The 22,246-nt window shown below is 41.6% G+C and overlaps 2 protein-coding genes and 1 pseudogene across 4 annotated transcripts; all 3 read left to right on the forward strand.

The window, feature by feature from the left end:
- The first annotated feature begins 1,887 nt into the window (after positions 1 to 1,887).
- LOC115741220 (plant cysteine oxidase 2) lies at positions 1,888 to 5,978 on the forward strand. 3 transcript variants are annotated; one of them, XM_030675005.2, is made up of 6 exons: positions 1,888 to 2,647; positions 3,817 to 3,935; positions 4,036 to 4,157; positions 4,188 to 4,198; positions 5,202 to 5,420; positions 5,562 to 5,978. In XM_030675005.2, exons 1-6 carry the CDS (start codon positions 2,527 to 2,529, stop codon positions 5,693 to 5,695), a joined length of 726 nt encoding a protein of 241 aa, XP_030530865.1. In that variant the 5' UTR covers positions 1,888 to 2,526; the 3' UTR covers positions 5,696 to 5,978. The 3 variants fall into 3 exon arrangements, with proteins under 3 accessions (XP_030530865.1, XP_030530864.1, XP_048140422.1); XM_030675004.2 differs by having other exon boundaries at positions 4,036 to 4,198; XM_048284465.1 differs by having other exon boundaries at positions 1,889 to 2,647; positions 4,036 to 4,198; positions 5,565 to 5,978.
- A 2,249-nt stretch (positions 5,979 to 8,227) lies between these two features.
- Positions 8,228 to 11,274, forward strand: LOC115741344 (annotated as a pseudogene).
- Positions 11,275 to 12,025: 751 nt separating this feature from the next.
- On the forward strand, positions 12,026 to 13,554 carry LOC115741221 (ras-related protein Rab2BV-like). The gene is made up of 2 exons (XM_030675006.2): positions 12,026 to 12,372; positions 12,980 to 13,554. Exons 1-2 carry the CDS (start codon positions 12,208 to 12,210, stop codon positions 13,466 to 13,468), a joined length of 654 nt encoding a protein of 217 aa, XP_030530866.2. The 5' UTR covers positions 12,026 to 12,207; the 3' UTR covers positions 13,469 to 13,554.
- Positions 13,555 to 22,246: the final 8,692 nt, after the last annotated feature.

The following is a 22,246-nucleotide window of genomic DNA, read 5'->3' on the forward strand; positions in this document are numbered from 1 at the left end:
AAGCTATATTCCACGTTAATGGACTTGGCTGCTGCTGCTGCGGATTACAGAACTTCAACTTTCTTTTGGTAATTTCATGCCCTGGAGAAATGTTCTTCCCCAGTAGTTATTTTTGTTCATGACTCATTTCTTTGCTGGAAGCCCTGCCAAAAAACATTTCTTTGTTACTATAGTTCAAGAAGCTAAGCCGGTGGATACTTGATCTTGATATGTGGAGAATAGAAGGGATAATTATCCAAAATATCGTAAACTTATTATATGGCAGCCAATTTAACCTTAAACTTTTCAATTATATTAATTTAGACTTATCCCTTGTATGTGGAAGGAAAAAAAAAAAAACATACGAAGACAACAAAATTGGGGAAGCATATATTTAATCTTATAATATCGTTTTCGAAACTGTCTTGTAATAAGATTTTTTTATGCGGAAGCCCGCGTGCTGGAATTACAATGACCTTGGAATTAACAGTTTTCGATGTCCACTGAGTACGTAATCAATGAGCAAGTTCTTTGATTAAATTACAGTTTCCCAAATTTCAGATCCTCCCCACTCGATGCGTGGCTAAAATTACATTATCTTCGAGGGTCGAATCGCAATTTCTCAAGATAATCTCATGCCCAAAACGAAAAAAAAAAAAAAAAAAAAAGAGAGAGAAAAAGATGATTACTGAAGGATTGATTTTTCTTATGCAATCAGGTCCCTAACTTACTTTATTAGCAATCGAGTACTTCTGTTGCTTGTTAATTTAGTAGGCATTTCGACCGAAAAAAGGAAATTTCGTTGACACGGCAAAAGAATTCTCATGTGAATGCAGATGTGATGTTGACTGATGACACGTATTGTTAGAGAGAAAGAGAGATCGAGAGAGTCCAAAAGTCGAGCAATGGTTGTCGGCCCTTGCCGGCGCTTAAGGTGAGGGCACAAGCATCGGATGGACGGTCTTTTTCTGTCCATTTCTATATTTTTCTTGGTTCATATAGCTAATGTTGGCGTGCCATCATATCCATGTGGCAATTTGCGTAGCCTAAATCAGCAAACCGTTGCATCCGGCGAAATTGGCAGAATTGCCAGTTACAAATGAAGAAAGAACATGATTGCACGATTCTAAGCGAATTTAATAACTTCATTGCACGATTCAAGCGAATTAGATTGTTCGATTTCATAACATAAGGAAAAAAAAAAATTCCATGCCCCAATTAATGCACATTTGAATAGAGTTAAGCTGCCAAAAAAGGGTACCGAGTGGGCTCAAACATGGAATACGTGCTAAAAATTAAGAGTCTAGTTACTAAGCTCGAGACAACACTCCACCTTTGCTCAACTTAGACATTAGCTCGAAAACCGCGGTAAATATCGGAAGAGAAAGAAGATCATCCATAACCCAAACATTCGCCGTTAAACACTTGCGAATGATTTCAACCCGTCACCATTTTTGCTGAATTAATCAAGTCTTTCCTGATTTTACGGGACATTACCGTCGTTAAATCTATTTTCGTTATCGAAATGTGTGCTTATTTCCATATCGAAATTCGATGAAGCAAGGACTTCGTTATCGCCCGACCGGATGAAAATGATATGGATCTCATTTTCAAGCGTCGAGCTAACTACGCATCCGATCGGTGAAGTTGATGTAAATCTCACTTTCATATGTTGGCGCTCTCGATCGACATGTCGGCCGACATTTCGCATTTTGGCGGCACGATATTATTTTGGAAATAAATTCGGCAATACGCATTAGGATTCGACATTTTCGCAATATTAAAAACCAACCATTGGGAGGGGAGCAAAGGTTCGACCGAAAAAAAAAGAAAGAAAGAGAGATTGACCAGACAAAAATCCGCTAATAAAAACAGCCCACAGGAAAGCCAAAGCAACGGCCCCTGGTTTTGGCTCGCTCTCTGTAAATCCTGCGCTCTCTGTTTCCACCCTGTCTTTATATCTTCCCTCAGATCCTCCGGTCACCATCGATTTTGCCATTTTGCACTCCACAGAGGTGCGCCACTTCGCATCCCCGCCGTTCTTGTTTCGCCCCAAACTAGACCAAACTAGCATGCCCTGACGAAGTCACTTCCATTGTACTCTCTGTCTCTCACCCTCCCCTGTTCTTTCCCCTGTTTATTGCTCGTGTGAATTCAAATTCTTCCGTCAACGCCCGCGTCGCAATTTTTTTTTCGTTGTTGTTATTTTTGAAGCTTCTTGCACTGTAACCCTGTTCTAAAAGCCTGTTCATGTCGCTCCATTTGACCGATTAGCTGTAGCATAAGCAATTCGTCGGCAAACTATGGCGATTCTGCATATACCCACTATCCGTTTGGCTTCGCTTTTCTTTTGGTTTGGATTTGGGGAGGGTATTTGGCCGATGCCCATGTAGAGGATCCGATAGCATTTTGGGGTTGGTGAATGGGGATTACGATGACACGTGGTGATTGAAAGAGTTTTAAGGGAGTGTTGCAAAATTGACCGACACCACGACTACGAGCAGCAAGTCCAAGAAGAACCGGCGGCGTCACAGGAAGGCGGTGGCGATGCCGAACATGACGTCGCCGGTTCAGCGGCTATTCAACACGTGCAAGGAGGTGTTCGCCGCCTGCGGGCCTGGTATCGTGCCTCCGCCGGGGGATGTCGAGCGTGTCAAGGCTGCTTTAGGTACGTAGAGCAGTGGATTATGGCCACGTTGCTTTTGCGATTTGAAGTGTGATTGCACAGAGTGATGCGACCAGGGAATTTGGAGATTTTTTTATGGGGTATAACCAAAATGGGCATGCTTCGGCTTTGGCTAGTGATGTTCTGTTACTTTATATTGGATTTATCAAGATGAAAGTATCCTAAATATGATGAATATCTCTTGCTTATGATGGTCGTCTCAAGTCATGTGAAATCAATAGCCATTCAATTATAGCACGAGACTTAAAGCAATACGGCTAGAATTGATGTTCTTTTTCTCCCCTTTAATCTCGTAACTACTGCAAAGTTCCTTGTGGGGGGCGTTGTGAGGGGAGTGGACTTCGTAAAAACTCGTTTTAAGGTATGATGATGTGGGGGACATAACCAATGACAGTGTAGGAAATTAGGAATGTTTGTGGCCTTTTATAGGATTCCATAAATGGGGGTTACACTGTTACTTGATGGCTGATTTGTGCTTGGTGTTTGTTATAAGGAGTTTGGATTATAATTTATCCTTGGGCTGCTTGCAGATCGGCACAGATAGTTTATTAAATGCTTGTGGTGGGGCCAAAATTATGTTTTCCAACAAAACAACGCGAAGCAAGTTGATGTTCTTGATTCTATTCCATTCTTCTCTGTATGGAGATGAAATGATGGTTGTTATTCTATGCTTTGACTCTGCATCAAGTTGCCAACTTTTGACGGCAATACAGTTTAATGGTTTTGAACAGTGGCTTTGCATTTTGGCTGAGCTCTGTGGTCCAGCAGCGCCCTACCAATGAACAAGCGGCAAATATACACGCGAGACTCAACCATTGAGAACTTTAGTGTATAGTTCTCAGTTGCATTGATGGAAGAATGTCAATTCTTCTGTGCTTTTACCTTTTTTGACTGAAACTGATAAGCTCAGTTCCGACTGTTAGCATTAAAGGTGCACGATTTGTGCACGTGGTGTTGTTCGAAGTGAATTATCTTCTTAGCTGAAAAAGTTAGATGCGTGATGTTACTTTCATCCATTGCATATACAATCGTGGTAGTCACTGGTTTTTGTTTCGGTAAATGCTTCTAAGTCATGATTCATTAGTATGCAGTTTGTGCTAGCAACTTGTCTCAGCTAGATCCTCATGAATTTCTGTAATTAACTTTGGCAGATGACATGAGACCAGAGGATGTGGGCCTTAACCCTGACACGCCATACTTTCGCATAATGGCAGCGGAAAGGTCGCCAATAATAGCACATCTGTGTCTCCATGAATGTGATAAATTTTCGGTGCGTTGGCTTCTTCTTGGGCCTGCCTTAATGATGATGCCAAACCAAACTATATGGATTTATCCATGCTAACGGAACAGTTATTATTTATTTCATGCAGATTGTGATCTTCTGCTTGCCAGCATCCAGTGCGATTCCTCTACATAACCACCCTGGAATGACGGTTTTCAGCAAGCTTTTATTCGGAACGATGCACATCAAATCATACGATTGGATGGTTGATGGCTCCGGCGGAGCATCAGCTGTTCTGGGTAATCCTCAAAGTAAGTTGCTTCTATAAAATCTGCCCCTTCATTTTCAATAAAGACAACCTAAATTGGGGGAGTTAGAAGTGGGAGAATAAAGATCTTGAATGCAGAGATGAGTCTGAAAAAGAAAAAGGAAATAAATGACGAGCACAAGAGTTTTAAACAAAGCAAAGAAAGACCTCGATATGCTGGTGTAGTCATTTTATGCAGTTTTATCTCTCGAACTCAAATCATGAAATGAAAATTAGTGCTGCTGATGTAATGAAAGCAATGTTTTAGTTTTTCTTTTCCTCCCCTCATTAAGATGAGAAGGTAAGAGTGCTGAAAACATCACTTTGTTGGATAAGGCTTAGTTTTTTGTTATTGTTTGTTAAGCGAAAAAGTTAAAAGAGTGCTAAAAAACCTGTCATTTTGACCATTAGTGCAGAACGTGCTCACTTTTGGCTTGCTGGCTTGAAGAAATTAGCCAGAAAGTTACTTTGGTTTTCGGTGACACAGCCTCTGATTGTTACTTTTTCAAAGGGTCATGTGGAATACTATGCATTTGAATAGCTATCGTATATAAGGAGCTGATGTGGCAGACTCTTATTGAGGGATCGATATAGCCCTTGCTCACTTACAATCTTCTACATTACCTTGTGAGGCACATTGCTTTGTGAACTAGTCTCAGTGTACTTTATCCATTAAGACTTCTCTATCTGGAGGGAGTAATCATTGTTGGTCGAGAAGATCATGCATTAGAGAGGTGGGATAAATATATAAAACATGTCAAATGACAAATCATTAGCCGTCTTCTGGAAGCTGTCCATAAAGTGCAATTTAGTAAGAGTCTGGTAACTGAGGATGTTACCCTCACACTTGTTGCAAAAACAACAAAGGGCTCTCTTGCACAATCGGTTTTTTTTGCCTTGTATAGGCACACAGCTTGCTTTGATTAGCAGCTCGCTAAATGTGAAACACGGGTCATGGGCTGTTTGTGCCTATGTGAAACATATCTTTTGGATTTCTCTTTATGCAGTCCAGCCTTGTGGGGTGCGCATGGCTAAGGTGAAGGTCAATTCTGAGTTTACCGCTCCGTGCGAAACGTCCATACTTTATCCAGCAAACGGAGGCAACATGCACTGCTTAAACGCGGTGACAGCTTGCGCAGTTCTCGATGTATTAGGCCCACCATACTCCGACCCTGAAGGCCGACATTGTACCTACTACCGCGATCTTCCATTCACCAGCTTCTCAGGTTTCCACACCGAAACCATATCCTCCCTCCCCCCCACGCCCCTCTCCCTCTTTTTCCTATTATTTTTAAATCCCCTTGATTCTTTTCACAGTTATGGGAAGTTACTTTGAAAGGATAACAAGTTGCCTTGTGAAAATGCAGTTGATGGAGCATCATCATCAGTGCCTGAAGAGGAGAGAGAGGATTATGCATGGCTTCAAGAGAGGGAGATGCCAGAGGATTTTACTGTGGTTGGATTTCCTTACAGAGGCCCAATAATAACAACCAACGATTAAATCCTACACCGACCTTGGCTTGGGCAGATCGTCTGTCACGTTAGACATCCCTGCTGCTAATTCTTTGCAGCCATTCAGCGTTTGTCCTTTTTCAAATGGTTTCTTTTTCTCGTTCTTTTTGTGGGACACGAGTCAGTAGAGGGCCTTGTTGGGTTTCATAGTTAGATGTACATACTCCAAAGGTAAAATTAGAGCCAAAAGGGAGTCTTCTGAAATTTGGAGGAGTAATTTTGAATGTTGAATGCAAAGAAATGCTATAAAAGGTTCAGTCTTTTTTCCTCCTTGTGACTGGTGTCTCTTTAATGTCGTTCTGGATTTTTATTGTCTTTTCATTGTTGGTTTGTCAAACTCATTAGTGCCTTTACCAAACCTTCCTAGGTAAGGTATGGATGCACAAGGACCCGAAGCAAGTCAATTCTTGAACTTTGTCTTTGATCTCCTTTTTTTCTCTTTCTGAACCCGACAAAGGAAAAGGTTACGAGGTTTGTTATTTTTATTGTCTTTAGCTGAGGTGGTGATTGGACTCTGGTAGTGGCAGGCTGGGCATGTTGAAAAGGTGATCCACAGTGTTGTGTGGCTTCTTAGGGACAAACAAGAATCTGGGATGGAGGATTTCGTAGGGGTAAAAGAAGATTTAAGGATTGTACTAGAAAGGCCAATTCTTGTGATTGATGGGATCGAAAATCTTTTGCACTTGTGTTTTTGGTCTATAAGCTGGGGAACAGTGACGTTACAGGCCAGTCACATTTCTATACTGTACCTTTCTATGTCGTAATTTATTTGATAACCACCAATTAATCAAGCAGAGGAATATTAAAAACTACGGACAAGATCAGACCAGTTTATATACAGACCAGGGAGATGTCGTCGGGAGGGTCTCAAAAAGTGTTTACCGCCTCTATTCGGTACATCCAGAACATCTATAAACACCAAAAACTCCCACAATTATAAAGTCAGTCGATCTATACATCAAAAGTGTCGGTCAGTGTTGTACACTATTTACACTAAAACAGCCCTGGGTCCCCACTAAGCTAAACCGCCTCCGGCCACGTAGTCGAACGGAAGAGGGCCAAAAAGTCCCAGTCCGTCCTCCAAGCGGCCGTAGATGGCCCCAAAACGGTGGGGGATCACCCCTATATCCAGTCCTCCGTGCACCCACATTGTGCACGAAACCCGAACAAACTCTAGACCGGGTATCCCCAATACGACGAAAGAAGTCAGGTCCCAAGTCAAGCGGACAGGCATCCCATAAGACGCCGTCGGGAGGCTAGTCATGTATCTTGCCTAAAAAAATGTCAACAATAAAAGGGCGAGATAAAATCAGCAAGCCGTATCTCTAAAATAACAACTAGTTTATGCAACGCGAGGAATAAGCAATGGTAGCACTAACAGGCTTTATTACCTCAGATGGTATACTTAATAATCCTTTGAGAACATGGCACAACAATATCATGAAAAAGTGCAATGTCAAAGATCATGTCCATATTCATATGCATGTGACGCAAATTTTGTAGATACTCAATATGGCTTGACTGTTTCTGTGTACAGTAACGATTTTGTCTCGTACCACCTTTGAGACCTTCTAGACACATAGCGGGACCACCCAGTCACACAGCAGGGTCTTTTCATAAAGTCCATGGGGTATTTGCTCAAACATGAATCTCGATGGCTAGGATTGACACTCAACTCGTAATCATGTTAAATGAGACTATGATCGCACACACTTTAAAACATAACGAGTACTCTACCACTTTATGCATCACAACAGATGACTTTGCTTATCACAATGTCAAAGTCTTAAACTAAGTACTCTCGGCACCACTACCTTCACCGTCCAATTATGCTAGCTTAAGCCACCCTGTATTCGGAGTAACAATGCGGCCAAGTACCAAGCAAGTGATGAACAGTTCAAGATTGCATGGGAAATAGTACCTATCATCCCATCTCTCATTCGATTTTTTTTTTCTTTTTTCTTTCCACAACTTCTCGACCATTCACCTTGCTATTACATTTCCATAGTTATCTTTCATGTCTCGATGTTGAGAAAATATGAAACAGACCCGTCTCACGTATTGTATTATGATACCACGAAAATTGACGAGAGAATTCACTACACCGAAAGACCCGTTAGAATATTGGATTGGAAGGAGCATACATTGCGAACTAAGGTGATTCTATTGATAAAGGTATTGTAGCAACACCACGGTCAGGAAAAGGCAACTTGGGACTGGCAGGATATTACATGAGATTTGTGGAAGGATTTTCAAGGATTGTCGGTCCTCTAACTCAATTGATCAGGAAAAATGTGAAGTTTGAAGGAAACGGTTGTGTGCAGAACACGAGAATGAGTGGAACAAAGGCACAACCAGCAGGAACTGCTCCCATTGACCTAAGAGTGGATGGCATATCTAGGGTTGGGCCTTGGCTCAACAATGGCCCTACTACCAGCGGATTTATTTAGGCCGAATTTCGTTTATTTCTTGTTAGCTTAGAGCTATTTAAGGGGGCGCTACAGGAACAAACCTTGAAAAAGTGTACATGGGCGGAAAAAATTTTCGGCTCCCTTTCATCGAACTGCAACGCCAGATGGCCGAAGCTTGTCGGTTACCCCGAAGTCGAGTTCCTTGTCACGGTGTCACGCCACGAACCTCCAATCAGAAGGGTTTGTGAGCACGGGAGAATTTGGTTTGTGACACTCGTCCAGTGTTGGAGATATCATGATTTGACAAAACAAGAGGGGATCTTATAAAAACATCCAATATGCATGTGATTTCGATGGTTGATTAAGTCTTTGGTGAGAGTTTCAACGTTTTGTGCTTCGTTTTGTCCAAGATTTTCATTGTTCAGTGCCGGCTCTTACCTGGGTCTTAACGCAAATCGGCAGATGCATCACCGAGCTTCCAAAACCTTGGATTCACCAGATACTGACCATAACTGTCGCTATATATATGTGCGCTCGCGCACGAGGAAAGTAGTCTGCAACTTTGATTGAATCACGAAACCAAGATTCTCTCGCATGGCACTTCGGATCCTCGCTCTGTTCGCGCTGTTCTACTGTTCTATATCTTTCGCCGAGCTCATAACGTCTCTCCCAGGTCAACTGTTTAATGTCTCCTTCAAGCAATACTCAGGTTATGTTGTCACCGATGCTCGGGACGGCTGAGCTCTGTTTTATTACTTCGTCGAAGACGAATCCCCTAATGCTTCCTCTCTTCCCTTGACCCTTTGGCTCAATGGAGGTCCAAAATTTTTTTCACTTGAGGCATTAAAATTTACCTTCCTTTTGTCACATTCCCCATGTTGTGATTTGTGGTTCATGGAACAATCTTTTCAATGTCAGGCCCTGGCTGCTCGTCGCTCGGTTTTGGCGCTTTCATGGAGCACGGCCCCTTCAAACCTAGCGACAACGGTTCACTCATCAAGAACGACTACTCGTGGAACTTGGGTAAATTTTTGCACTAATCTATCTATGACCAGGTGCAACTAACTTGGCTGGCTTCCTAGTATCTTGTTTTGATGTTGAGCTGAGTGATGATCAGAATCGAACATGCTTTATCTAGAGTCACCCATCGGGGTCGGATTCTCATACTCCAACACAAGTTCAAACTACATAAATTGGAACGATACGCAGACCGGTACGCCTTTACCTGACCTTTTTTCCCAATGTTTTGAAATTTAACTATTTTGTTCCTTTCCTGACAATTTAAGGATTGCCCGTTCGCAGCGGAGGACAACTTGTGGTTTCTCATAAACTGGCTAGAGGAATTCCCAATGTACAAGGACTCTGAGTTTTTTCTAGCTGGCGAAAGCTACGCGGGTGAGGACAGCTCGAAGTTGTTCCTTGTTCTCGTGTTGTCAACACCGGTTGACCTCGTTTTCAAAGATGATAAGCTAAACCAAATTCCTTAAACGACATTTCGTTTATTGACAAGAAATAAGAGTACCCTCCTCAACAATAATACCATTTTTGTGTAGGTCACTACATACCTCAACTTGCAAAACTGTTGATCGAGTACAACAAAAGGCCCTCTGTTAAACCCATCAAGCTCAAGTCAATAGCTGTAAACTTTGCATAAGTCTTGTAGTTTGCCTATGAAGCAATTCTTTTAACCTTACAAATTTGCACGTTGTCTCTTTAGCTAGGAAACCCGCTTCTAGACCTGGACATTAGTGTTCAGGCCGGCGACTACTTGTGGGCGCACGGGGCAATATCGGACGAGACTCTCTACTTGGAGAGGACGGTCTGCAATAACTCCAAGCACACGCGAGAGTATGCGCACGATCAGTATTCCAACGGATGCAACTACGTGTTCAATATCAGAGTCAAGGACGAAGTCGGCGAAGATGTTCAGCTCGACGATCTCCTTCTCCCTAAATGCCTGCCACCCTCTAGCTCGAACTTGGAGCAGTTCCTGCCAAAGGCAAAGCGGGGGGCCGTGGATCTCGCGGTGAGTTTAAAAGTCATACCTAGATGCGGCATTATTGATGAGATTTGGTGGGTCAAATAACTCAGTCGGAAAAAATTTTGACAGGTTGCTCGGAGAGGACTAGGACTGACCGGAGATCCATGCCTTAAAGGAAGAATATTTACTTATCTGAACAAGCCAGAGGTTCAAAGGGCTCTTCATGCTAACACCACCCGCCTCCCCTTTCACTGGGACTTCTGTCAAGGGTCTCTCTCTCTCTCTCTCTAGATCTTGTTAAATTATGAGAACATAATGGAGTTAGGTCAAACCAGTTCAAGTCTTAGCAAAGAGAATCTCGAAACATTCGGAAAAACGGTCGCGTGGTCGAAAAGTGCACGTCCAAAGATCGAGTCCATGATCAAGTCTAGCCCGAGCGTGTGCTAGTTACGCGAAAAAACGAAGCGCCGAAACACATAATCTGAGCATTTTCGCAGGCCGCTTGTGTATCAAGAAGATAATGTGGACATGAACCTGATCCCCCTCGTTGCAGAGATCATTCAGGACGGCATTCCTATCTGGCTACACAGGTTTGAATCTTGCTGGACCTTCACTTCATCCCAGTCTGGATTAGGGTAGAATCTCCAAAGATTGTGGAGGTTTGATTCCGTTTCATCTGTTTGGCGATCGAAACAGCGGCGACCAAGATTCGATAATCCCTCTCACTCAAACTAGGATAATTGCCAACAATCTAGCGAGGGATCTGAAGCTTGTGGCCTTCACAAAGTATGGTCCATGGTATAACCAGAATCAGGTATATTATTAATATCCCTTTAGTCTAGATGCCCCAGCACTTGTATTTTGGTCTGCAAATTTGGTAGGGATCTGCATAGGGTTTTACTCTCTCTTTTTCCCATGGCTTTTGCAGGTGGGTGCTTGGTCGCTGTCCTTTGGCGGGTCGACGAGAGGCGAGAGTGTGACGTACCTAACGTTCGCCACCGTGCGCGGGGCGGCTCACGAGGTCCTGTTCACGTCCCCTTCTCAGGGGCTCGCGTTGTTCCGGTCGTTCTTGAGCGGATCTCCTCTTCCGAGGCCCCGAGATTGATTGAATGCGTCGAGATTTCGTTAATCATTCAAGCATTTTCTTGTGTCTAGCGATCTTGATTTAGGGAAGGTTTGTTTGCTTTGGCCGTAAAAAAAATCCTATGGAGATTTGATGTAGTCCTGTCGGACAAATTTCATGCTGGCAAAATCAGATTTCTTAACATTGCTTACCTGTATATAGTTCTTAAACCTCATTTCTAACTCACCAAAAGAAATTGGAGAAAAGTACCAAAAAAAAAAAAAAAAAAGGGTCTTTGAGTCCATTACATTGATGCTAATTAAGTCTTAAGCGCTTAATTGAATCAGTTTTGTCCTAAACATTTGCAGTAAATCCTGAGTGGATCAAAATTCCATCCTAAATAATTTCACATTAATGCCGGTTTACTCTATTTGCTTATCTTGGTTGCTGGGGGCCAATACACCCTCGCTGGCTGCTGGCAAGGGTCGTGGTCCTCGTCCACACTCTCGCTAGAGATAGGCAACGGCGGACTCGCCAGTGACCGGCGAGGCCTCGAAAGCACTGGGCGAGGGCCTTCGCCCGCGATGAAGTCATGCACGAGACAAACATAACATTATTTTTTTTTTTTCACGTTCGTGATTTTTAAGGGGGGGGAAAAGTAATCATGAATTCCCCCGAAATCCTCTCTTCTTGTCCAACGTGGACGGCCATTGGTGTGCCTTGCGATCGAAATCTCTGTTTTCCTCTATTGGAATAAAAAATAAAAAATAAAGAATTTAGGAAGAAAGACGAAAAAGAAGAAGAAGAAGAACAAATCGAGTTCAGAAAAACAGTCTTTTTTTTTTCTCTCTCTCTCTCTCTGGAGGGTTAAACTTCATCCTGGAGGAGAAGAAGCATCATCTCTGCGGGATCGGATCATCAAGAAGGAAGGAAGGCCACCTTCCATGGTCAAACGACTTCGATTCTGCAGCAAATTGGCGGGAATCATTAGGCGCTAATCCGGATTATTATTATTAATTATTAATTATTTATTTATTTTCATTTTAATGGCGTACAAAGTGGATCAAGAGTACGATTACCTGTTCAAGATCGTGCTCATCGGAGATTCGGGCGTGGGGAAATCCAACATTTTGTCGCGATTCACGCGAAATGAGTTCTGCTTGGAGTCCAAATCCACCATCGGGGTCGAATTCGCCACCAGGACTCTCCAGGTTCATCAATTTTTCTCTCTTCTTTTTTCGTTTCCCTTTTTTTGGGGGAGGTCTTAATTAGGATAATGGTATTCTTGCTTGCCTGTTTGTCTGGATTGATCAGTCTTCGTATTCTAATTAATTTTCGCGATTACGGGTTGGTTGGCGCGTGATTGGATTCCCCCCGATGATTTTTGGTTCCCATGTTGTTCTTCCTTAAAATTGTTCGAGATTTCGATGCCTCGTCATCGACACAACAGTCCCCGTCGACCGAAATCGACGGAGGAAGGAAGCTTTGTTAAAGTTTTCCGATGATCTTTCGTTATTGTGTTATTTTGAAATGTTTGTGATCAAATCGTCTTTTGGCTTCTTCTCTTTTTTTTTTTTTCATGTTGAATTTGACCAAACAAAAAAACTATGTGTTTCCAAAGCATCTAATTTCATGAAGAAGGAAAAAAAAAATATGCGGAGTTTTTTCTAAATTATTTTGAATGATGAAGCATTTCCGATCTACAACTGCTAATAAAATTTAGCTTTTTGGAAAAGGAAATTGTAAAAGTGATCTTTTTGAAATTGCATTTGTAAACCAAGATGGCCAATGGATTAGTTGTTCTCATTTATCATTTAGGTCGATGGCAAGACGGTGAAGGCTCAAATATGGGATACGGCCGGGCAGGAGCGGTACCGCGCCATCACGAGCGCCTACTACCGGGGCGCGGTCGGGGCGTTGCTAGTCTACGACATAACCAAGAGGCGGACGTTCGACAACGTCCAGCGGTGGCTCCGCGAGCTCCGCGACCACGCCGACTCCAACATCGTCATCATGTTGGCCGGGAACAAGTCCGACCTCAACCACCTGAGGGCGGTCTCGGCCGAGACGGCAGAGGCCATGGCCGAGAGGGAGAACTTGTCGTTCCTCGAGACGTCGGCGCGGGAGGCGTTCAACATCGAGAATGCGTTCCAAAAGGTCCTGCTCGACATCTACCACATCATCAGCAGGAAGGCGTTGGCTGCGGAGGAGGCGGCCTCGAACCCCGGGGTGCTCCCCCACGGCACCACGATCAACGTTGGGAACTTCTCGGGTAATTTCGGCAAGAGAGCTTGCTGTTCAAATTAAGGGTAAAATTAGGAGCTAATTGGGAAAGAGAAATGCTACACGCTACAAAAGAAAATGTTACAAACATTCTTTTACTAAATGATGTGGTAAGATTTTTGATTAAGTGAGACCCCGTGCAATGACATCCAATAAGAAATTGCCACATCATCTAGTACCAAAAGTTTAGTAAACTTTCGTAGTACGTGTGCTATTCCTCGAAAAGAAAAAAGGGTAGAAAAGGAAATTCCTTCTACTTGTCGACCCTTGCATGAAATTGGAAGAAAGGGTAGAAAAAAATTCCCTTTGTTAAGCTTCTATTTGTCGATTTCTATTTATAGGAATCAGTTTTGTTAGTTGGCAAAATGTTGCATAAAGGATATTACGATGAAAGAAAGAATTTGCTTTTATGGCATTTTTAGTATTATTTTTACCAATCAGTAATATTTGTCTGATTATGTTGCTCTTGTTTAGTTCGGCATTTGGGAAATTCTTTACGAAAATGCAAATAGGGTTAGTGCACAACTTTGTTTATTAGGGCTCAAAATTGAGCATGAACGTCATGCAACCCTCGGCCGGTGTTGCGTGACCGTCATTGAGCTAGATCCCGTTAAAAGAGAGAGAGAGAGAGACCTCAGCAACGCGAGCCAAGCAACATATGGAATCGACATCGCCCGACCGTTGGCCGACGTCCCCGAGCTCCTCCATGAATTCCCCGTGAACGGTTGGCTCCAAAGTGTCCTCAAAATGCGGCCCTTCATCGTATGAGAAAACTAGTAACGCAACAAGGAAAGATTAAAAAAAAAGTCATTACATCCCCAATAATTTGCCTTTTGGAAATGCTAAAAAAACCGCGACCTTCTTTGAGCTTTCACTTTTGCCAAGGTTGGCATCTTCTCAAAACGATCCAAAAAAATATATATATTTACCAAATGCCTTAACTTTTTTCTGAAAGATTTTTGTGGCTCAAATTATTTAAATCCAACCTTAATTTCATAGGAGGGTGCTTCTAACTTTGGCTAAGAGCCACTAACATAAAAATTTGCAAAGAAGGCCAGGAGGAGAAGTGGAGACAGTGCAGCGTCTGGATCTAAATTCTAATGCCTAAAATTGCCGCCCCACATGGTTTCGATAATAATTCTTTATATTATTCTAAGTTGGACCCCAACTGATGCTCTTCATCCCCAAAGTCAAAACAATCAATAAGCAAGAGGCCTAGCTAACGTAATTATAATAATAATAAAAAATTATTCTACTAATCGACAATTAAGACAAAGTTAATTACCGTTAGGAAGATCGGACAAGATCTCTGGCTCTAGTGGGCCGGTGCTAGAATATTTAGCAGTATAATAAGATGGGATACAACCGTGATGTCCACCGGGCTATGAACATTTGACCAACCCAAGAACCAATCCAACCCCTCGACCACGTTGACCTTTTTGAATTCTATTGTCCTCTTCTGCGAATAAAATAGACATGACAGTTACGGAATGAGTACAACCCTCCAATTATTCATACCTTTATTTATTTTTATATAGTTATATTTTCGGATCTTTGATTTCGCTTCCTAATAATTTTTTTTTCCATCTTTAAGGGCGTGCATGATAACATTTTTGAAGTAGAATTTCTGCTCCAGTAGTGCTTTTGGAACAAAAATTCGTTTGGTTACCTAACTTTATTTTTCTCTTTATTGGAGTTTTTTTTTTTTTGCTTCAGAAACAATTTTGGAGCCATTTGAAGAAATAAAATAAATTGACTTTACTCAAGAAGTAGAAAAATCAACTTATGCTCAAAAGCAAAAGTAAAAAATCTACTTTTTGCCGGAAGTAGATTTCTAGAACAGAAGTGTTGCCATGCGCGCCCTAACCCGCCTTTGCCGGAGACTACTTTGAATATATGCGACCCTAATGAGCCCTTTATTTGTATTAATTATATATTTTTTTTCAGATCTTTGGTTTCACTTTCCAATAATAAAATTTCCTAACTCTAGGCCTGGCTATGCCAGAGAGTACTTTGAATATATGCGACCATAAGAAAAAGGGTCTCTTCTCGAATCTCATTGGCTATATGGTTTTGGAGCGAAGTAAGTATAGACGTGGTCACAAAGGGCAAAATTGATTTGACAATGGCATAATCAACGTGATGGTCTCGAATCTGGAAAGTCCATTTGATTTGGGGATTTGATTCCTATTGCTAACCACGGGTGGTGAGGAAACTCCAACTTGCCTTTTCTCCTACACTACGTTTGGGAAGCAAGCGAAAATGGGGGAAAATGAAAAATTTGTTGCTTATTAGGTGAAAAATGTGGAAGAATTAATTACCTAATAAACAACAAGCCTTCACTATCCCCATTTGAATCTTTTGTGTAAGACCTTTCCTTATCGAGGGTTATTAATGTCTTTATCTGAGAGATCATCAAGAGAGAGCTTAAATCGGAACCCGTCAACATATCCAGTTAGGCTTATATTTACTCCAAAATTTGAATTTATGAGTTATGGACCGATTAGAATATATTAATTATTCTCAATTTTTCGATGTGAGATTTTTCTATCACAACTCACACATTCATCCTAACACTAATGAGCAATATATGTTGTATGTCGTGAATGCAGGTCACGTCAACCTAGTCAAACAAACACACACGCATATATTTATCTATATTGGCCGTTTTTCCACTTTTTTCATGGATTTACATTCTATTTTTTATGTATTGTTAATTGCAGCACCTATTACTATTTCACTAGCTCGAAGCTAGATTTTTTTTTTTTTTTGGTTGAAGTAGCTAGAGCTTTTATTTTTGGTTGGAAAGAAACTTTTCATTTCATATGAAAGAGAGTTACAAAATGTTGCAAATCACACAAAGCAAGAAAATCTGAAAGTGAATCAACTAGATACAGTATGTAGAAACTCGCTTGTTCCTCGTTCCACAAAGATGGATCCGTCAAAGTATTAAAGCAAAACCGACGACTAATCACCGAATCTCGCATCCTCATTAGTGATGAGTACACGCCAAGAAATCTCTCTCTAGTCGTTACGGCTTTGCTAAAAGGCAGTGCGTGTCTAGATTCAACGTCTCTAACACCATCACCATATAAAAATCATAATAATACCAATAGATTAAAAAAGCACAGAAAAAGCCTTATAAATTCCAGATCTATATTGATATCGAGATAGAAGAACACCCAAATCTAGACATAGCTCTAGATCGGGAGAGATTGCAAAGAAAATATCAATTATCATAAAATCACTTTCAGATAAGTCGACTACTGAAAAGAGCAGCAAAGGAGCTCGAAGGTTCGTAAATCGCTTGACAATCTGGAGCAAGCATCCGGAATCGAAGCGATGGAGCAGATCTGAAGAGAGCAAATTTTCCAAGATGCTCGTACGTCGATCTTCAGAGTTTGTGGATGTCGATGACATTGTCTACGAATCAAGCTTCGGAAAGGTCGGGCGGCGGCTGGGAAACCCTAGCAGAGGGAGAGAGGAAATAAAGATGCACGTTAAGAAAGCTAGGGCTTCGCAGGGCACGATATATCACCACACACTTTTGAGCCAGGAGTGCCTTCCTTTTTTTTTTTTTATGATGAGAAAGATTTCAAGTGAATGCTAAAGATTTCAAGTACGTTTCGGGTTCCAAGATTAAAGGTGTATAAATCGTCCCCCCTATACTCATCCAGTACCTTGAATTCCATGTCGTACCCTATTAAGAGAAATATAAGTAGTAATACATATTGAGTGCGCTTCGCAAATTGATCTAGTAAGTGATAGTAACGGACTTCACTTGCGTGCAACGTAAGCATTGCCTACTTGCGGTCGGCCCGACGTGAAATTGGTAGAACCGATGCATCGCCAGTCTAAAATTTGATGTTAAAAAAAAAAAAAGACAATAAATATGGACTTGTGTTAAGGATGTTGATGCCTAGAAAATGGACATTTCACTTCAAGTGACCAAACAAGAACAATTGGTTTGGGGGGGTATATCATCAGTGTTTTGTCTCCCTAGAAGTATGGTATCACTGATGTTCTGTCCGCCGAAAAATAGGTCTTACAACTTTTTTGAATTATTCAGCTGAGATGTCAATTTCAATCTCACAAAGATAGACATCAACGCACTTTGAACCAAGGAAAGAAAAAAATTTGGTCCGCACTCGGACATTAACACCCAAAAGCAACGAGATCGATCAATCTTTATACCCACGAAATTGGGCATTCAGTGACGCATATTAAGGCTTTATTTATTTCGCGAAAAATGAATAATTTGGAAAACATATTCCTTAAAATAATTATTTAAATCACTTAAAATAATTAGTCGATAAAAAATCTTCATGAATGATAAAAAGTATTTTTCTCGAATTCTTTTTTATAAACAATGCAAGCGATTAATTTTTTTAAAGAAATTATTTTTCAAATCATTCATTTTCCATGAAATAAACGTATCCTATGTCGTGGATTTTAATTTTACACTAAAGAAATCTTGAATATGATTCTTTCTTCTTCTTCTTTTTCCATCAAAGGATTTGTTTTTTGGGTCGAATCCCTCAAAGGGTTACTTCTTCTTCTTCTTCTTTGGAAAAATCTCTCACAGGGTTTTCTCTTCTTCGGAAAAATCTCTCATAGGGTTTTCTCTTCTTCTTTTTTGTCAAAGTAATGTTCCATTCATTTCCGCAAAAAAATCAAGAGAGAAACATCGTAGTCCAACTGTTATAACTTCAAAACAAAACAAGCTCCATATAACAAGATAATCACCATAATAAGGATAAGGATCACATACTCAAAGAGCAAATGTATGACTTCTCCAAACCAAAATCGGTAATTGATTACTGAATCCGTCTTCAATAATGAGCACATACCGATATATTCATCCGTTTCTACGTGCTTTTCTTTTGGATATGCTCGCCTAAATTCGGCGTACCACCACCATGCAGAATAAAAAGATTAAACCAGTTGAGATCTCATAAGATTTTTTTTTACCCTTATTTGATAGGTTTTTTTGTTCGAATATCTCATAGGTTTTTTTTTTAATCGGATGTCTCCGAAGAGACGAATATCTCATAGCATTTTTTTTTTTTGGGTCGGAAAATTATTTTATTGAGATATGCTAAAACAAAGTTGAAGACCCTAATAGATGGGCTTCGTTATATAACATGACCGTAAGGACTTGAGGGGGAAAAGAAAGCCAATTGCTGGATAATTCTTTCTTTCTATTGGCTTTTGCAACCTAGTCCGCTACCAAATTAGCCTTTCTAGAGCAATGGACAAGCTGAATATCCGAGAATTGCAATAACATTTCAGCACATTCGTAGATAAGCGCGCGGCCCTCCCAGTTGAATTGATTCGTAGTTTTGAACCGCAGAGCGCTTATCAGCTCAAGACAATCACTTTCAACCACGAGCAATTTAGGGCGCGCATGATAACACTTTAGAAGCAGAATTTCTGCTTCAGAAGTGCTTATGAAGCTGAAATCCGTTTGGTAAAGATACTTCAAAAGTGCTTCTGAAACTGAAATCCGTTTGGTAAAAATATTGACTTATGGTAGGAATTTCTATTTCTGAAAGAGATTTCTACTTTTGGTTGGATTTTTGGCCAACTTTGAGAAGTAAAAATTTTTTACTTCTCGGCTTCGTAAATCACTTCTTTGACTCCGCCGACCAATGCCCGCCGGCCGGTCATCGGCTGCCGGGCGCCGAGCGCCGGCCGCCACCGCGGGCGCCAGTGCCGCCGCTGTCGCCGCCCGCCGGCCGATCGCCATCGATATTTGATTAAAGTTAGAAATGTCAGAAGTAGAAATTTTATCAAACGTCTTTTTTATCAGAAATCAACTTTTGATGGAGAAGTTGAAAAATCAACTTGTGCTTCTGATGGTGTTTTAGAAGCAAAAGTGTTGCCATGCGCGCCCTTAGTCTTCCAACAAAAGAAACGTGAGAGAGTTTCCCGTAAAGTTAGGGTTTCCACCAGAAGGACCAAGGATGCTCGAACTGTGCTAGCAAATCCATCAAGCAAGCATCCCTAGGAATCACGAACGACACAGGAGATGGATCCTTCCAAGGAATCCGGTACGTGGGAGGCATCAATGTTAATCTTGAGTGTCCCCTGTTTCGGTGGACGCCATATTCTATCTATTGTTCCCTGCTCAGTCTCACAAGATATTAACCAGTTAGGAGCAGGAAAAGCTCCTGGGCCAGATGGATTAAACGGAGTATTTTTGCAACATCATTGGGATGATATTAAGGAGAATGTGCTGAGAGCAGTAAGAGAATTCTTCCACTTGGGCGTACTGAATCCAGCTTTAAATCGTACCCATATCTCTCTTGTTCCGAAAATCCCCAACCCGGAAAAAATTGAGCAGTTCCGTACCATAAGCTTATGTAACTTTGCTTACAAAATTGTATCAAAGATTTTGGCCAATAGACTCAAAGTTTGGCTACCGGATATTATAGAAAAGGAGCGCATTCGTCAGTGGGCGGCAAATTCAAGATAACATCTTGATTGTCCAGCAGGTGATCCGTCAACTGAGAGTAAGGAGAAGAAGGAAAAAATTCCAGGCTATCCTTAAGCTTGATATGCGAAAGGCTTATGAGAGAGTGGAGTGGGATTTCCTCGAAGCTTGTATGCTCAAAATGGGTTTTGATGCGAAGTGGGTGGCAATCGTGGCATGGATTATGATATGTGTTAAAATATATGTCTCGAGTTTGAGTTCGAACGAAATCCGACGATGTATTATGTGGATGCTCCAGCACGTGAAAGAACGAAAAAAAGATTGGCACATATATTTGCCGGTGGATATGTGTTCACGTGAAAGGATGAGAAAAGGGAAAAGTGCAATCATTGACTTTGGCCAAATAATGAGGATATTTGGTTCAAAGTGGACTCCTTGAAGACAACGACAAAGAAGAAAAGTTGCTTTCTTGGTTGTTGAAAAAGTTGCATGCAGGAGTAAGAAAGTCCAAGTTTGAGACTTTGTTGTCCCCATCTTCACGGTGGAAATCTGCACACTCTTTGGTGGTGGGTTTAATATAAAATGCTTCTCAAGTTTGCTTTACAAATGACTCTTGAAAAAGAGTCCAAGAGAGCCATTCATTGAGTGCTCTGCAAGGGTTTCATTCGTGGGTTTTGTTCGTGGAATTACATCAAGAATTCAAGTGTCGAAGCCGATTAAATCTTGAGATTAGATTTGTGTTAATTCCTTTGTGAGAATATCGCTAGGAATTGGGGGCTAAACACTGTGTGCGTTCTTGGATGTAATTGGGGTTTGGGAAACACCGAGAGTGTTTGAGTTACTCGAGTGTGGTTTCGTAATCTCCGTGTATCGCTCGTTCTATAGTGGAATTCGTTGCTACTCTTCCCGTGGATGTAGGTCTCTACGACCGAACCACGTACATCCGGTGTCCGATTTATTTTCTTGTTCTGTCTATTTATTGTTCGATCGCTTGTTCCGCGCAACAATTGGTATCAGAGCCAGACTTGTCGAGTTGAAGCGAATCGATGGCGACAAAAGAAGTAAAAGTGAAAATCGACTGATTTGAGGGGAAGGACTTTGGTTTTCGGAAGATGCAGATTGAGGATTATCTATATCAGATGAAGCCGCACTTGCCCCTATCCGGGGAGAAACCAGAGACGATGAAGCAAGCCGATTGGGAATTCGTTGGATAGACGAGCGTTGGGTGTTATTCGGGCGACGTTGGCTCGTAACGTCGCGTTTAATATCGTTAAAGAGAAGACCACCGCGGGTTTGATGAAAGCCCCGTCGGATATGTACGAGAAGCCCTCTGCGATCAACAAGGTCTATTTGATGCGACGCCTGTTTAATTTGAAGATGAGCGAAGGTGCGTCAATTACTAATCATATCAATGAATTCAATGTGATCGTTAGTCAATTGAGTTCAGTTGATATTGACTTTGAAGATGAGGTATGTGCTTTGATTCTATTATCCTCATTGCCTGATAGCTGGAAAACTACTGCTATCGCTGTTAGTAATTCCTCCGGGTCAACAAGTTTGACGTTTGATGGTATTCGAGATTTGATTCTGAGCGAGGACATTCGTAGAAGAGAATCTGGCGAATATGTATCTACCGCTTTAGTAGGTGAAAATAGAGGAAGGACCGATACTCGCGGTAGTAGAAGTAGTATGAACTCGAATAGACGCAGTCGATCTAGGACCGGTGGTGCTGTCTGTTGGAATTGTGGCAAGAGAGGGCATCTTAGAATGAATTGCTTAAAGCTGAAAAACGAAACGGGTAAGGGAATTAGAGTTGAATCTACGGATGATATTGCATGTAGCGAGAAAATTCTGATGGTGTCGATAGTGTCTTGTCGTCACCGAGAATTCGTCATTTGATGAGATGGATTATGGATTCTGGTTGTTCTTTTCATGCTACACCAAATAGAAACTGGTTTGCTACTTATCGGTGCACGATAGTAGTAAAGTGCGGTTGGGGAACAACGCCGAATGCGATGTTGTGGGTGTTGGTGATGTTAAAATCGGGATGCATGATGGTATTGTGAGGACACCGATCGAAGTAAGACACGTTCGAGATTGAAAAAGAACTTAATTTCCTTGGGTGCCCTAGATTCACTGGATGCGTGTATTCTTCACAAGGTGGAGTTATGAAGATTGTTCGAGGTGCCCTGGTGATAATGAAAGGAATCAAGCACGGTGGCCCGTATGAACTTCAAGGTGAGACATTGACATGTTTCGCTCCGGAGACGTCGGTATCTGTTCGAGGGTCTAACGACCGCTCGAGGAAGACCTGGGTGAGTGTGACGAAGCACAAGTTTGATGCTGTTGTCGGGAATACGCGGTCG

The sequence above is a fragment of the Rhodamnia argentea genome, chromosome 8 (assembly GCF_020921035.1).
Source record: "Rhodamnia argentea isolate NSW1041297 chromosome 8, ASM2092103v1, whole genome shotgun sequence".
Classification (NCBI taxonomy): domain Eukaryota; kingdom Viridiplantae; phylum Streptophyta; class Magnoliopsida; order Myrtales; family Myrtaceae; genus Rhodamnia; species Rhodamnia argentea.

Coding starts and splice junctions, on each gene's coding strand:
- LOC115741221 (XM_030675006.2), top strand. CDS start 12,208: ATGGCGTACAAAGTGGATCAAGAGTACGATTACCTGTTCAAGATCGTG. Junction 12,373..12,979: donor TCGCCACCAGGACTCTCCAG/GTTCATCAATTT, acceptor TTTATCATTTAG/GTCGATGGCAAGACGGTGAA.
- LOC115741220 (XM_030675004.2), top strand. CDS start 2,527: ATGCCGAACATGACGTCGCCGGTTCAGCGGCTATTCAACACGTGCAAG. Junction 2,648..3,816: donor GCGTGTCAAGGCTGCTTTAG/GTACGTAGAGCA, acceptor TAACTTTGGCAG/ATGACATGAGACCAGAGGAT. Junction 3,936..4,035: donor ATGAATGTGATAAATTTTCG/GTGCGTTGGCTT, acceptor TATTTCATGCAG/ATTGTGATCTTCTGCTTGCC.